Consider the following 15,832-nt stretch of genomic DNA (forward strand, 5'->3'; position numbering starts at 1 on the left):
AGAGGCTCCGCCCCTCCTTGGGGTCTGGTGGGGCGGCTCTCGCGGGAGCAGGAGGCAGCGGAGACCCCGGCCTCCAGCTGCCGGCGCCCGGAGGGTGTCTGTGCCCCGGGGCTCGCAGGTTGGCAGCAGGTGGCCGGGCGGCCCTGCCCCGAGCCGTCCAGAGCCCGAGCTGCCGCGCGGGGTGGGGGTGGGGGAGCCGGGGAGCGGAGGAAGCATCCCAGGCCGGCGCGGCGGCGAGGATTCCGGGAACAGCCTCGGTCCAGGGCGGTGGAGCAAGTCGGGAGGCGGGGCCGGGGCGGAGGAGCGGAGCCGCTCTCTCGCGACCTCTGCCCACTGCCTGGGTTCCGGGGACCCCCAGGTGAGCCGGGCCGCGTGGGAAAACTATGCCAGGAATTTGGCCAGAGCGGGAGCGGCGTGCAGTCCGAGTGACGCGAGCCTCGGTCGCAGTAGCCTCAATAGCAGCGCCTCCGACGCCCAGCGGGGTCCGGCGGGGAGCTCCGCCTCGGGACGCGCCGCCCCTTGCGTCCGGCGGCCTCCGCATCCCCGGTGCCTGGCCCACTCCGGACCGAGATACTTGGGGGCGGGGGAGAAGGAATGACTGAACCCGCAGGACTGGACTTGCCTGGGAGGACGGCCTCAGATTTTCACTTTTTGGAAAAAGTAAAATGATTGGGGATGGGGGTGGGGGTGGGGTTGCTGCTTTGCGTTCTGTAGGTAAAGGGGGATCTTCCAGTAATGAGGTGATGCAAAAACAAACGGATTAGCATCTCTGGTTGCTCCGCCTTGCTTCCCAAGGCTGGAGTGAAGCAGGAGGCAGCAACCATGTTTTTTGTTTGGGGTGGCTGCAGGTAAAAGCCCAGGGGAACTCGCTTAGTACCGGACAAATGTCCAGGAGGCCCGTCAGAGGAGGGGTCCGGGGTACCTGGGCAGGGGTTATCCAGGTCTGTTCCTTAAGGCCCTGCCCCTGCACGATCTCTTGGAACGTGGTTTCTAACAGGGCTTTGAAGAGAGGCCTGATGAGTGGGAGGTGCTCTGACTGGCCTCCCACAGAGGCAGACTGGGTGGGTGGTCTTTCTCTCCTTTGTCTCAGCTTCTCACACCTCCTCCTGGAGCTGAGGACTGGCCAGTGAGGACAACCCCACCTAGAGAAGGCCGGTTCTGCAGTCAAGTGGCTGATAAGAGGTATTCTGTCCGTCTCTGTCAGCACCAATGCTCTGGAGACGTTTCCCTCACGTGGAAATCTTTTTGGATACCATCCAACTTGTTAAGATGGTCACATGAAGCTATATGCTTTAGGTAGAAACAGAAACCTGAATTCACTTGTGCAGCATAACTGGGTTCTACCAGGGAACTGAAGTTTGGTCCAACTTGTTGGTTGCTCAACTGAAACTGACCGAAAGAGGGATGGAAATAACTTGATGGGCTGTTCTGAACCTCCTTGTGGGCCCCATGCAGGGAGGGCCAGTCCTGATCAGCAGGCTAACCACTTTCAATGCCATCTGTCACTGGACCTCCTACCTCTAGGGAGGATTTGAAGGGGATCTGGTGTCCCAGGATCTGAAGTTGGAAAAACTCTACTGAGAAGCAATGATTTCTCCATGGAGAAGAAAAATACCAGTATGTTCTAAGAAAGAAGAAAAAAGTTGCTCAGTCGTGTCCAACTCTTTTTGACCACATGGACTGTAAGCCTGCCAGTTCCTCTGTTCATGGAATTCTCCAGGCAAGAATACTGGAGTGGGTTGCCATGCCCTTCTTCAGGGGATCTTCCTGACTGAGGGATTGAATCTGGGTCTCCTGCATTGCAGGCAGATTCTTTACCATCTGAGCCACCAGGGAAGCCCAGTATGTTCTAAACTGCTGTTCTTTTAGATGTGAAAAGTTGTGTTGGTTTTTGACGGTTTTGCACCTGGAAAGATAAATCTTATCAGTATATGAAGTGAAGTGAAGTGAAGTTGCTCAGTCGTGTCCGACTCTTTGTGACCCCGTGGACTGTTGCCCACCAGGCTTCTCCATCCATGAGATTCTCCAGGCAAGAATACTGGAGTGGGTTGCCATTTCCTTCTCCAGGGGATCTTCCTGACCCAGGGATCGAACCCAGGTCTCCCGCATTACAGGCAGACACTTTAACCTCTGAGCCACCAGGGAAGCCCTTATCAGTATATAGTATATAGTCATATCTAAAATACTTTGAAGAGATGTCAATCGAATCCTTATCTCCCATTTTTATTTTATATTTTACTTTATTTATTTATTTCTATTTTTTGACCGAGCTGCACAGCATGCGGGATCTTAGTTCCCTGATGAGGGATTGAACACATGCTTACTGCAGTGGAAGTGCAGTGTCTTAACCACTGGATCTCCATGGAAGTCCCATCCCATTTTTATTTTAAAGAAAATTCTTTTGTGGCAAACTTAAAATAGGCTTTAACCAAAACAAGGAATCGTCTCTTAAAAATTGGAGACGTTCTATAAAGGGAGAGCTGTGTGCCTGGTGGAGTGGATCTCTCTCTTGCTCCATTATGGGCAAGAAAGACTGAAAAGGGGAGGGAAGTCTCCTTTTTTTTTAGAAAAAAAGCAGAAACAGAGAGCAAGGCAGAACACGGTCTGTAATGGCAGTGCTCCCAAAGTGCTCCTGGGTCACTCTTGTCTCCATTGGGGACTCTAGTGCTCCCTTGCCTACCGTGTATGCACAGCCTGTTTGCAAACTCTTCCAGGGTTTCCTTGGCAGCCAGAACAATTAGTGCTAATGACACACCTGAGTTCCCCCGGGGCCTGCACCGCCAAGTTAGCTGGTAGTCAGGGCAGGCTTGTAAATGATTGCCTGGCAGTTGCCTTGGAAGCTTGGCTCCTCCAAATTCTCCTCTTGGCTTGACAGCATTCTTTAAAAAAAAAAAATTGTCGAGAGGTTGTTTCTTATTTAGTTTTATTTTTGTCTGCACTGGGTCTTCAATGCTGCTCATGGCCTTTTTCTAGTTGCAGAGCCCTGGCTCTAGGGCGCATTGCAGTGTGTGGGCTTAGTTGCCATGAGGCAACTAAATTGCTGGTCCAGGGATCAAACCCAAGTCTTCTGCACTGGCAAGCAGATTTTTAATCACTGGACTTTCCCTGGTAGCTCAGCTGGTAAAGAATCTACAATGCAGGAGACCCCGGTTTGATCCCTGGGTCGGGAAGATCCCCTGGAGAAGAAATAGGCTACCCACTCCAGTTTTCTTGGGCTTTCCTGGTGGCTCAGACAGTAAAGAATCCACCTGCAATGCTGGAGATCTGGGTTAGCTCCCTGGGTTGGGAAGATCCCCTGGAGAAGGCTACCCACTCCAGTATTCCTGCTTGGAGAATTTCATGGACAGAGGAGCCTGGAGGGCCACAGTCCCATGGGGTCACAGAGTCGCACATGACTGGGTGACTTTCACTTTTGCCTCTTAATCACTGGACCACCAGGGAAGTGCTGGCAGCATCCTTGAAGAAGCAGAACAGACAGCAAGGTGGCAGTGGTGGTGGTGTACACTAGTTGTTAATTTATATTAAAAAAACAAATCATTTTATTTTGAAAAAAATCACCTGTTCATTTTTGTGGAAACCATCTTTGACAGTTGATAGGTGGCAGGTTTCAGAAGTATTTTAAAGTTTCCAGGAGTTGTTTCACTGAGAGGTGGCTCCCTTGTGAGGTAGTGAGCACCCCATCTTTGGGAGTGTGCAAAGCTAGGTGGTAGACGGGCTTGTGTCTCAGCTGTGAGGTTACTCCAGGTAGAAACTGTCTCTTCAATGATGAATGATTTGGAATGCTAGCATAAATATCATTCTTCTTCCCACTAATTCATGACAGTGGTCTAGTATTGGGAAGTTCCTAGGACCCCATTGAAATATATAGAGATGGTTAATAGTTCCTGATTTCCTAATGATGGGGAGTCATTTTTGCTTTGCATTTCTGTTCCCAGGTGTGGGAAAGCAGTCTGCTGATAATTCAGTTTGGAGAAAACACGGCGTTCCTGCCTCTGGGGTGTGTGGTCTCCAGGTAACCAGAAGCATTCTCACTTGGCTTTGTCTTCTGCCCATCTGCACCAGGATGCAAGCTGAGGAGCTGAGTTGTGTTTGGCTAAATTCTGCAAGGAGACAGGGAAACTTTAGGGTCTCCAGCACTGATTTGTTATGATGTGCTGTAAACTCTTTCAGTCCTTGCAGTTTGATCAAGAAATCTCAGGTATTATAATTTACAAAATGGGAAAGGATATTTTGTATTATCATCATCACCATTGGGAGGTAGTTTGGCAAAATTCAGAAGCTTTGGACTCAGAACTTGATTTCAATCTTGGCTTCCTAACTTGGTAACTGAAGGACTTGGGGCAGGTCCCTTAGCCTCTCTGACCCTTAGTTTCTACACCTATCAGATGAGGCAAATCATAGCCACATACAAGGCTGTATGATGGTTAGAAATTGAACTATAAAATGCTGGCACAGTGCCTGGCACATGGATAGTTAATAAGTAATAGCTGCTGTCATCTTAATCAACTTCAGATTTCCAAAGTTCTGTTCACCTTTTAAAATATATAAATAAATTTTTGCTGCACTAGGTCTTCGTTGCTATGCGCGGGCTTCTCATTGTGGTGGCTTCTTTTGCTGAGGAGAGTACACGGGCTTCAGGGGTTGCACCTCTTGAGGTCTAGAGCTCAGGCTCAGTAGATGTGGTGCATGGGCTTAGTTGCCCTCCGGCATGTGGAATCTTCCTGGACCAGACATCAAACCTGTGTCCCTGGCATTAGCAGGCACATTCTTAACCACTTGACCACCAGGGAATTCTGCTCACCTTTTTATATCAGAGCCCTGGGACTTCTGAGAACTGGACTCTTAGGGTTCCAGTGACAAACAGGGATGATACTTTTGTGGTTCAGTAAAAACTCATGAGGGGCTTCCTAGGTGGTGCAGTGATAAAGAATCCGCCTGCCAATGCGGGATAGGTGGGTTCAATCCCTGGGTTGGGAAGATCCCTTGAGTAAGAAATGGCAACCCTCTCCAGTATTCTTGCCTGGAAGATTCCGTGGACAGCCTGCCGGACTATAGTCCATGGGGTTGAGAAGAGTCGGATACGACTGAGCATGCCACACAGTGCAAAAGCTCATGAACACAGACTCCCTAATTCAGTATTTTCTATAACTGGGATTGGGGCTGCCACCTTGGGTATTTACAGAGTGTGCTCAGAGTGTAAACATGAGGGTTTAAGGACTGCTTAGGAGGCCAACTAGAACACAGCTGTTACCTCCTGAAAGTCAATGTGCACCCTGGGGCGTCTCACTGATGAGCCTGCGCCCACCCATAAGGGCTCCTGCATGCTAAGCTTTCATTAGCAGCCTGGGGGATTAAGCTTAGGACACAGATGGTCAACAAATCGAGCATTTTACTGTCCGAATGGTGTTTCTCTCCAAGGAATCCAAATTAACTTACCCTAACTCAATTCTTGGGCTTCCCTGGTGCCTCAGTCAGTAAAGATTCCGTTTGCAATGCTGGAGACCTGGGTTCAGTCCCTGGGTTGGGAAGGTCCCCTCGACAAGGGCATGGCAACCCACTCCAGTATTCTTGCCTGGAGAAAACTCATTGAAAGAGGAGCTTGGTGGGCTAAAGTCCATGTGGTTGCAAAGAGCAACTAAGTACAATTCCATTCTTACTCTTTGTCCTAATTCTTTTTTTCTTTTTTTGACAGGAAAGTAGGATTTATTGGTGGACATGAGTAAGGAGGGGATAGTGCCAAGGCACTCATGAGTGTGGGGTCTGCTGTTTGTCCAGAGGGCTATGATTAGGGATATATTTGACCTCTGGGATGAGCCATGTTTTCAAATTCATCTGCGTTAAACTTGAACTCAGCCTTGCAGAGGGCCTCAATCATGTGCTCCTTGTTCAATCACATATTTATATGTATATGTATACGGAAGTTCAGAGAAGACAATGGCAACCCACTCCAGTACTCTTGCCTGGAAAATCCCATGGGCAGAGGAACCTGGTAGGCTGGGGTCGTGAAGAGTTGGACATGACTGAAGTGACTTAGCAGCAGCAGCAACATACAAAAGTTTTTCTGCAACTCTTGATAAAGGCTTGAGAAAGAACATCAAAAAAAAAAAAAGATATGGAGAAATTGGAGAGCATAAACTTATTGACATGGGAGCACTGAATTTGAAATAGAAAAAGTGAAATAAACTAGATAAAAGTAAAAGATCATCACACAGTGCAGTTGTTTTTAAACATGACTGCTCATTAGAAACATATCTGGAGCTCTGGAGAAAATAAACAATACCTGAGCATTAGCATTTTTCAAAAAATTTCAAGGTATTTCTGATATGCATCTGGATTTTAATAGATGATTACAGGCTTTTCTATTAGATCCTAGTTTTGGTGATATAGAGTTCTATAATTATTCTGTTGATCAATAATGATACAATGGTATTAAGTGAGTAATAATTGCATAATCATAAGAGTTAGAGATGTTTGTCAGTTTTCACAATCAATAGCCGGACAAAAATTAAAAGACAATTGCAAGCCATAGGGGAACACGATTAACTTAACAATATAAAATAATTACATACAATTATTTGGGGGGGGGGTCAAGCAGAGTGCTGTGGTAATTGGAAGTGCATACTTGTACATGTTTTTATCCACCCAGTCATTCTGTGTCTTTTGGCTGCTGTGTTTAATCCATTTACATTTTATGTGTGTGTGTGTAGCAGAGTTTTATTAAAGTAAGAAAAGGGACAGAGAAAGTTTCTGACATAGGCATCAGAAAGGGGTTGGAGAATGCCCCCTTCACTAGTGTTAGCAAGGGAGTTATATACTTTTTAATTAATTATTACAATAAATCAAAAGAATGTCTTAAGGTTGTAAAGATCTTACTAGACCCACTCCCTTAATTTACATTTTAAGATAACAGGATTAGCCAGAAGGTTTTCAGGAAGGAGAAGCTGGCTCAAGCAGAATATATTGTTGTTATATAATCCTACATATAGTCATGTCCACCTCTTTGTGACCCCATGGACTGTAGCCCACCAGGCTCCTCCGTCCATGGGATTCTCCAGGCGAGAATACTGGAGTGGGTTGCCAGTTCCTGCTTCAGGGGATCTTCCCGACCCAGGGATCAAACCCAGGTCTCCGGCATTGCGGGCAGATGCTTTAACCTCTGAGCCACCAGGGAAGCCCAAATATTGAAGTGAAGTGGCTCAGTCGTGTCTGACTCTTTGTGACCCCATGCACTATACAGTCCATGGACTTCTCCAGGCAGAATACTGGAGTGGGTACCCTTTCCCTTCTCCAGGGGATCTTCCCACCCCAGGGATTGAACCCAGGTCTCCCACATTGCAGACAGATTCTTTACAAGCTGAGCCACAAGGGAAGCCCATATAATCCTTAGTAGGAATTTAAACTGAGTTGTTTGTTGTGTAATCATCAGTTCCAGGCTTAAAGAAAAAAAAAAAAAAAGAAACGTTTTATGTGACTAAGACTAAGGAATGTAGAGGAAAAAAAAAAATTTGTTCTTTCTTCCTCCTTAAGAATTCCAGACCCCTAATTCCTCCTTGAGAGCCCCAGACCCCTCTCTTCTCGGGGACCCCCGGTAATCCATTTACATTTAAGGTAATTATTGATATATTATGATCCTACTACCATTTTCTAAATTGTTTTGGGTTTATTTTCTGTAGGTCTTTCCCTTCTCTTGTGTTTCCTGCCTAGAGAAATTCCTTTAGCATTTATTGAAAGCCAGTTTGATGGCGTTGAATTTTCTTGACTTTTGCTTGTCTGGAAAGCTTTTGATTTCTCCTTCAGATGTGAAGGAGAGTCTTGTCAGATAGGGTATTCTTGGTTGTGGGTTCTTCCGTTTCATCACTTTAAATATATTGTGCCATTCCCTTCTGGCTTGTAGAGTTTCTGTTGAGAAATCAGCTGATATCCTGATTGGGAGTTCCCTTGTATGTTATTTGTTGTTTTTCCCTTGTTTCTTTTAGTATTTTATCTCTGCCTTTAATTTTTGTCAGTTTGATTACTATGTGTCTGGGTGTGTTCCTCCTTGGGTTTATGCTTCCTTTGACTCTGCTTCCTGGACTTGGTTAACTGTTTCCTTTCCCATTTTCTGGAAGTTTTCAGTTATTACCTCTTCAAATATTTTTCTCAGGTCCTTTCTCTTCTCTTCTCCTTTTCGGACTCCTATGACGCAATTGTTGGTGGATTTAATGTTGTGGAGGTTTCTTAGGCTGTCTTCATTTCTTTTCATTCTTTTTTCTATATTCTCTTCTGTGGCAGTGATTTCCACTATTCTGTCCTCCAGTCGATTTATCCTTTCTTCTGCCTCAGTTATTCTTCTATTGATTCCTTCTAGTGTATTATTCATCTCTGTTTGTTTGTTCTTTAGTTCTTCTAGGTCTTTGGTAAACATTTCTTGCATCATCTTAATCTTTGCCGCCATTCTTTCCCTGAGATCCTGGTTTATCTTCACTATCATTATTTTTTTTCTGGAAGGTTGCCTGTCTCCATTTCATTTAACTGTTTTTCTGGAATTTTATCTTATCCCTTCATCTGGGACATCTTCTGCTTTTTCATCATGATTAACTTTCTATAATATGGTTTTTGTTTTAGCTGCTTCTTCTTGCTTCTTCTGTCTGCCCTCTGATGGATGAGGCTAAGGAGGCTTGTTTAAGCTTCTTGATGGGAGGGACTGGTGGTGGGAAAAGCTGGGTCTTGCTCTGATAGGCAGGACCTTGCTCAGTAAATCTTTAATCTAATTATCTGCTGATGGGTGGGGTTGTTTCCCTTCCTGGTAGTTGTTTGGCCTGAGATGACCCAGCCCTAGGGTCTAAGGGCTCTATGGTAAGGTTAATGGTGACCTCCAAGGGGAAATTAGGGAAAACCACTAGACCATTCAAGTATGATCTACATTGAATCCCTTATGATTATACAGTGGAAGTGGCAAATAGATTTAAGGGATTAGATCTGATAGAGTGCCTGAAGAACTATGGACAGAGTTTTGTGACATTGTACAGGAGGCAGTGATCAAGGCCATCCCCAAGCAAAAGAAATGCATAAGGGTAAAATGGTTGTCTGAGGAGGCCTTACAAATAGCTGAGAAAAAAAGAGAAGTGAAAGGTAAAGGAGAAAAGGAAAGATATACCCATTTGAATGCAGAGTTCTGAAGAATAGCAAGGAGAGATAAGAAAGCCTTCCTCAGTGATCAATGCAAAGAAATAGTGGAAAACAATAGAATGGGAAAGATTAGAGACCTATTCAAGAAATTTAGAGATACCAAGGGAATATTTCATGCAAAGATGGGCACAGTAAAGGACAGAAATGGTATGGACCTAATAGAAGCAGAAGGTACTAAGAAGAGGTGGCAAGAATACACTGTGGCAAGAACTATACAAAAAAGATCTTCATGACTAAGATAACCACAATGGTATGATCACTCACCTTGAGCCAGACATCCTGGAATGCAAAGTCAAGTGGGCCTTATGAGGCATCACTAGTGGAGGTGATGGAATTCCAATTGAGCTATTTCAAATCCTAAAAGATGATGCTGTGAAAGTGCTGCACTCAATATGCCAGCAAATTTGGAAAACTCACAAATTTTCCAAGAATTTGGAGGTGGCCACAGGACTGGAAAAGATCAATTTTCATTCCAGTCCCAAAGAAAGGCAATGCCAAAGAATGTTCAGACTACTGTCTAATTGCAGTCATCTCACATCATAGCAAAGTAATGCTCAAAATTCTTCAACAGTACATAAACTGTGAACTTCCAGAAGTTCAAGCTGAATTTAGAAAAGCCAGAGGAGCCAGAGCTCAAATTGCCAACATCCGTTGGATCATCGAAAAAGCATGAGAGTTCCAGAAAAACACTTACTTCTTTATTGACTATGCCAAAGCCTTTGACTGTGTGGATAACCACAAACTGTGGAAAATTCTTAGAGAGATGGGAATACAAGACCACCTGACCTACCTCCTGAGAATTCGGTATTCAGGTTGAAAAGCAACAGTTAGAACTGAACATAGAACACTGGTTCCAAATAGGGAAAGGAGTACGTCAAGGCTGTATATTGTTACCCTGCTTATTTAGCTTATATGCAGAGTACATCATGTGAAATGGTGGGCTGGGTGTAGCACAAGCTGGAATCAAGGTTGCTGGGAGAAATATCAATGGCCTGAGATATGCAGATGACACCACTCTTATGGCAGAAAGTGAAGAAGAACTAAAGAGCCTCTTGATGAAAGTGAAAGAGGAGAGTGACAAATCTGGCTTAAAACTCAACATTCAAAAAACTAAGATCATGGCATCTGGTCCCATCACTTCATGGCAAATACATGGGGAAACAGTGGAAACAGTGTCAGACTTTAATTTTCTGGGCTCCAAAATAACTGCAGATGGTGACTGCAGCCATGAAATTAAAAGATGCTTGCTCCTTGGAAGAAAAGTTATGACCAACCTAGACAGCATATTAAAAAACAGAGACATTACTTTGCTAACAAAGGTCTGTCTAGTCAAAGCTATGGTTTTTCCAGTAGTCATATATGGATGTGAGAGCTGGACTATAAAGAAAGCTGAGTGCAGAAGAATTGATGCTTTTGAACTGTGGTGTTGGAGAAGACCCTTGAGAGTCCCTTAGAGTCCAAGGAGATCCAACCAGTCTGTCATAAAGGAAATGAGTCCTGAATATTCATTGGAAGGACTGATGTTGAAGCTGAAGTTTCAATACTTTGGCCACCTGATGCAAAGAACTGACTCCTTTGAAAAGACCCTTATGCTGAGAAAGATTGAAGGTGGAAGGAGAAGGGGACAACAGAGGTTGTGGTAGTTGGATGGCATCACCGACTTGATGGACGTTATTTTGAGTAAGCTCCAGGAGCTGTTGATGGACAGGGAAGCCTGGTGAGATCACAAAGAGTCGGACATGACTGAGTGACTGAATTGACTGACCAAGAGGACTTAGGCCAAGGGGGACCTTCCAGTGCCCCATCCTTGTGGTGAGCCCCTGCCGACCCATGCCTCTGCAGGAGGCCCTCCATCACTAGCGGGTAGTTTTGGTTCTGTCTCCTGTGGGATCACTGCTCCTCTCCTCTGGGTTTTGGTGCACGCAAAATTTTGTTTATGCCTTCCAAGACTAGAGTCTGTTTCCCTCAGTCCTCTGGAAGGTCTATAATCAAATCTCTCTGGCCCTCAAGGCCAGATTCCCTTGGGATTCCCAGTCCTTTGTCAGATCCCCAGGATGGGAAACCTGCTGTGGGCTTCAGAACCTTCATAATAGTGTGAGAACTTCTTTGGTATTATTCTTGTCCAGCCTGTAGGTCACCCATCCAGCAGGTGTGAGAGCTGATGTTGTTGTGATTGTGACCCACCTACCATCTCACTGAAATGGGAATCCGAGCTCTCGTTTGTGGAGCATGAACTTCACAAACATGCAAACACAGTAGCAAGTGAATAGGATTTATTAAAGAGAAGGAAAGTACAAAGCTCTCAGCATAGGCACTGAGAGGGGGTAAAGAGTCTCCCAAAGAGTGGGTATTACAGCAGTTTTATATCCTTACCAGTATTTGTACATTTTTTGTTGGCTCCTGTCCTTAAAATACATCATTTTTAACCAATCATTTTAAAGGTCACAATGTTTAATTTAACATCTTTATGACTTTTCTTGATCACCACCCTTTTTCATGCCCCTGGCCATTTTAAAATAGACTAGATGTATTGCCCACATCATCGAAAAGGCAAGAGAGTTCCAGAAAAACATATACTTCTGCTTTATTGCCTTTGACTGTGTGGATCACAACAAACTGTGGAAAATTCTTAAAGAAATGGGAATACCAGACTACCTGACCTGCCTCTTGAGAAATCTGTATGCAGGTCAGGAAGCAACAGTTAGAACTGGACATGGAACAACAGACTGGTTCCAAATAGGCAAAGATGTAGGTCAAGGCTGTATATTGTCACCCTGCTTATTTAACTTATATGCAGAGTACATCATGAGAAATGGTGGGCTGGGTGAAGCACAAGCTGGAATCAAGATTGCTGGGAGAAATATCAATAACCTCAGATGTGCAGATGATACCACTCTTACGGCAGAAAGCAAAGAACTAAAGAGCCTCTTGATAAAAGTGAAAGAGGAGAGTGAAAAATGAAACTAGAACACTTTCTAACACCATACACAAAAATAAACTCAAAATGGATTAAAGATCTAAATGTAAGACCAGAAACTATAAAACTCCTAGAGGAGAGCATAGGCAAAACACTCTCCGACATAAATCACAGCAAGATCCTCGATGACCCACCTCCCAGAATATTGGAAATAAAAACAAAAAGAAACAAATGGGACCTAATTAAACTTAAAAGCTTTTGCACAACAAAGGAAACTATAAGCAAGGTGAAAAGACAGCTTTCAGAATGGGAGAAAATAGTAGCAAATGAAGCAACTGACAAAGAATTAATCTCAAAAATATACAAGCAACTCCTGCAGTTCAATTCCAGAAAAATAAATGACCCAATCAAAAAATGGGCCAAAGGTCTAAACAGACATTTCTCCAAAGAAGACATACAGATGGCTCACAGACACATGAAAAGATGCTCAACATCACTCATTATTAGAGAAATGCAAATCAAAACCACAATGAGGTACCATTTCACACCAGTCAGAATGGTTGCTATCCAAAAGTCTACAAGCAATAAATGCTGGAGAGGGTGTGGAGAAAAGGGAACCTTCTTACACTGTTGGTGGGAATGCAAACTAGTACAGCCACTATGGAGAACAGTGTGGAGATTCCTTATAAAACTGGAACTAGAACTGCCATATGACCCAGCAATCCCACTTCTGGACATACACACCAAGGAAACCAGAATTGAAAGAGACAAGTGTACCCCAGTGTTCATCGCAGCCCTGTTTATAATTGCCATGACATGGAAGCAACCTACATGCATATCAGCAGAGGAATGGATAAGGAAGCTGTGGTACATATACACAATGGAATACTACTCAGCAATTAAAAAGAATACATTTGAATCAGTTCTAATGAAGTGGATGAAACTGGAGCCCATTATACAGAGTGAAGTAAGCCAGAAAGAAAAACACCAATACAGTATACTAATGCATATATATGAAATTTAGGAAGATGGTAACGATAACCCTATATGCAAGGCAGAAAAAGAGACACAGATGTATAGAACAGTCTTTTGGACTCTGTGGGAAAAGACAAGGGTGGGATAATCTGAGAGAATAGCATTGAAACATGTATATTATCAAGTGTGAAACAGATCGCCAGTCCAGGTTCGATGCATAAGACAAGTGCTCAGGGCTGGTGCACTGGGATGACCCAGAGGGAAGGGATGGGGAGGGAGGTGGGAGGGGGGGAACACATGTAAATCCATGGATCGTTCATATCAATGTATGGCAAAAACCACTACAATATTGTAAAGTAATTAGCCTCCAACTAAAATAAATAAATTAAAAAAAAAACAAAACTCAACATTCAAAACATGAAGATCCTGTCCCATCACTTCATGGCAAATAGATGGGGAAACAGTGGAAACAATGACAGACTGTTTTCTTGGGCTCCAAAATTACTGCAGATGGTGACTGCAGCCATGAAATTAAAAGACTCTTGCTCCTTGGAAGAAAAGGTATGACCAACCTAGAGAGCACATTTGCCAACAAAGGTCCGTCTACTCAAGGCTATGGTTTTTCCAGTGGTCGTGTATGGATGTGAGAGTTGGACTATGAAGAAAGCTGAGTGCTGAAGAATTGATGCTTTTGAACTGTGGTGTTGGAGAAAACTCTTGAGAGTCCCTTGGACTCCAAGGAGATCTAACCATTCAATCGTAGAGGAAATGAGTCCTGAATATTCATTGGAAGGACTGATGCTGAAGCTGAAGTTCCAATACTTTGGCCACCTGATGCAAAGAACTGACTCATTTGAAAAGACCCTGATGCTGGGAAAGATTGAAGGTGGGAGAAGAAGGGGACGGCAGAGGATGAGATGGTTGGATGGCATCACCAACTCAATGGACGTGAGTTTGAGTAAACTCTGGGAATTGGTGATGGACGGGGAGGCCTGGTGTGCTGCAGTTCATAAGATCGCTAAGAGTTGGAAAGGACTGAGAGACTGAACTGAACTGAATGGCCTTAAGATTAATGATCACGGTTGTTTTTTCCTCAGGCAAATGGAAGTTAATTACTGCCCTTCCCTGGATCCCACTGCTGATAATTTATCAGACCAAGGACACATTCCAGGAAGTTGGGACAACAGGTATAGCTTCAGGCTAATGGAGTGAGATGTTTATTGAAAACAGAACCATGGTCTCAGAGTCCTTCACTGACTGCCTAGCAATTTCTATCTCATTCCTGTGGCTTCTTCTTTGTCTTTGGACATGGTGTATCTTATTTTGGTGGGTTCCAGTGTCCTCCTGTTACCGAAAGGTATGAGTTGGGAACCTGGCTGCTTGCCATTCAAAAGTGAGTAAATGGGCCAGGTTGGTGGAAAGGAAAGTTTGGTTTATTCCAGATGTTGGCAACTGGGGTGGGTGGGTGGCAGACATCTGTACAAAGGCTAACTACTGTCTCCCCCCCCCACCCCCGCCCCCCGCCCCACCTCCCTGCTGACACAAGCAGAGGGTGACAGCTTTTATGGACAAAGTGTGTGTCTGGGAAACATGCAGAAGCAGTACAGTCATTTCTAACAGTCATCTTCAAAATGGTCATCAGTTTTCTGACTAGCATCATCTTGTTTTAGGTATAGTTAATCTTCGGTTCCTGGGTGCGCTTGTTCCCATTTCTTTGCGTCAGTTCTCTGAACTGTGGCAGCTCATGTCCTGGGTAGTCTGGTCATCATGTAGTTAACTTCCTGGTATTTTGGTATATCTATAAGACAGTTCACAGGATATGGCTCAGAATATTATCTATAGCCCTCGAGAAAGAACTGAAGGTCCTTGACTATGCATAATGACTACATTATTATTATTTAGTTTCCTTAGACTGTTTTCCTTTGTTTCAGCATTTCTCACTTCTCTGATTAAACTTATTTTTTGACTAAAGTTTTCCACAGGCAAGAGGCAGGCAGAGGACGTGGTGCAGGGTGAGGCAAGGACCATATGGTCCTGCTCTGCTTTACTGCTGTTGATAATTGTTCAACAACTAGTTGCAATTTTGGTGCTCTTGGAGGAGGAGATGAGCACATATCCTTCTCCTCCACCATCTTGAACTGGAAGTCTCAAGTTACTCTTTATAAAGCACTTGAAAACAGTGCTTATCGATAAATAACCCAGAGATATGAAAGTTTGGACAGCAAGTAAATGGTAGGTGGGAAATGAAGTTAGAAAGGTAGTTGGGGAACAGTTTGTAGAAGTGTTTGAATATCTTAATTTTTATTGAAGTATATTTGACTTACAGTATTATATTGGTTTTAGGGGTACAATATAGTGATTCAATATTTTTATACTTTATAGAATGATTACCACTGTAAGTCTAGTTACCATCTGTCACCATACAAAGTTGTTATAATTTTATTGACTGTATTCTCAATGCTCTACATGACATCTTAGTGCTTATTTATTTTGTAACTGAAAGTTTGTACCTCTTAATCTCCCTCACCTGCTGTACTCATTCCTTCTCCCCACTCCCCCTGGCAATCCCCAGTTTTTTCTCTGTATCTGTAAGTCTGTTTCTGTTTTGTTATGTTTGTTCACTTGTTTTGTTTTTTAGATTCAAAAGTGAGATCATACGGTATTTGTCTTTCTGTGTCTGACTTATTTCACTTAGCATAATACCCTCTATGCCCATCAGTATTGTTGTAAATGGCAAGATTTCATTCTTTTTTATGGCTGAGTAATACATAC

General features: G+C 44.0%; 1 protein-coding gene across 10 annotated transcripts in view; it reads left to right on the forward strand.

Moving 5' to 3' along the window:
- Nucleotides 1-15,832, forward strand: part of DZIP1L (DAZ interacting zinc finger protein 1 like) — a 59,863-nt gene continuing 44,031 nt past the window's right edge. For 5 of the 10 annotated variants that reach the window (XR_006270503.1, XM_043474310.1, XM_043474311.1 and 2 more), the window contains exons 1-2: nucleotides 365-570; nucleotides 3,936-4,012. Coding sequence is in view for 4 of the 10 variants with exons in the window: in XM_043474310.1 (XP_043330245.1) it covers nucleotides 384-570; nucleotides 3,936-4,012 (264 nt within the window). In the remaining 6 variants the exon portion in view is untranslated. The other 5 variants (XM_043474314.1, XM_043474313.1, XM_043474315.1 and 2 more) reach the window with 5 other exon arrangements.

This window comes from Cervus canadensis, chromosome 7 (genome assembly GCF_019320065.1).
Source record: "Cervus canadensis isolate Bull #8, Minnesota chromosome 7, ASM1932006v1, whole genome shotgun sequence".
Classification (NCBI taxonomy): Eukaryota; Metazoa; Chordata; class Mammalia; order Artiodactyla; family Cervidae; genus Cervus; species Cervus canadensis.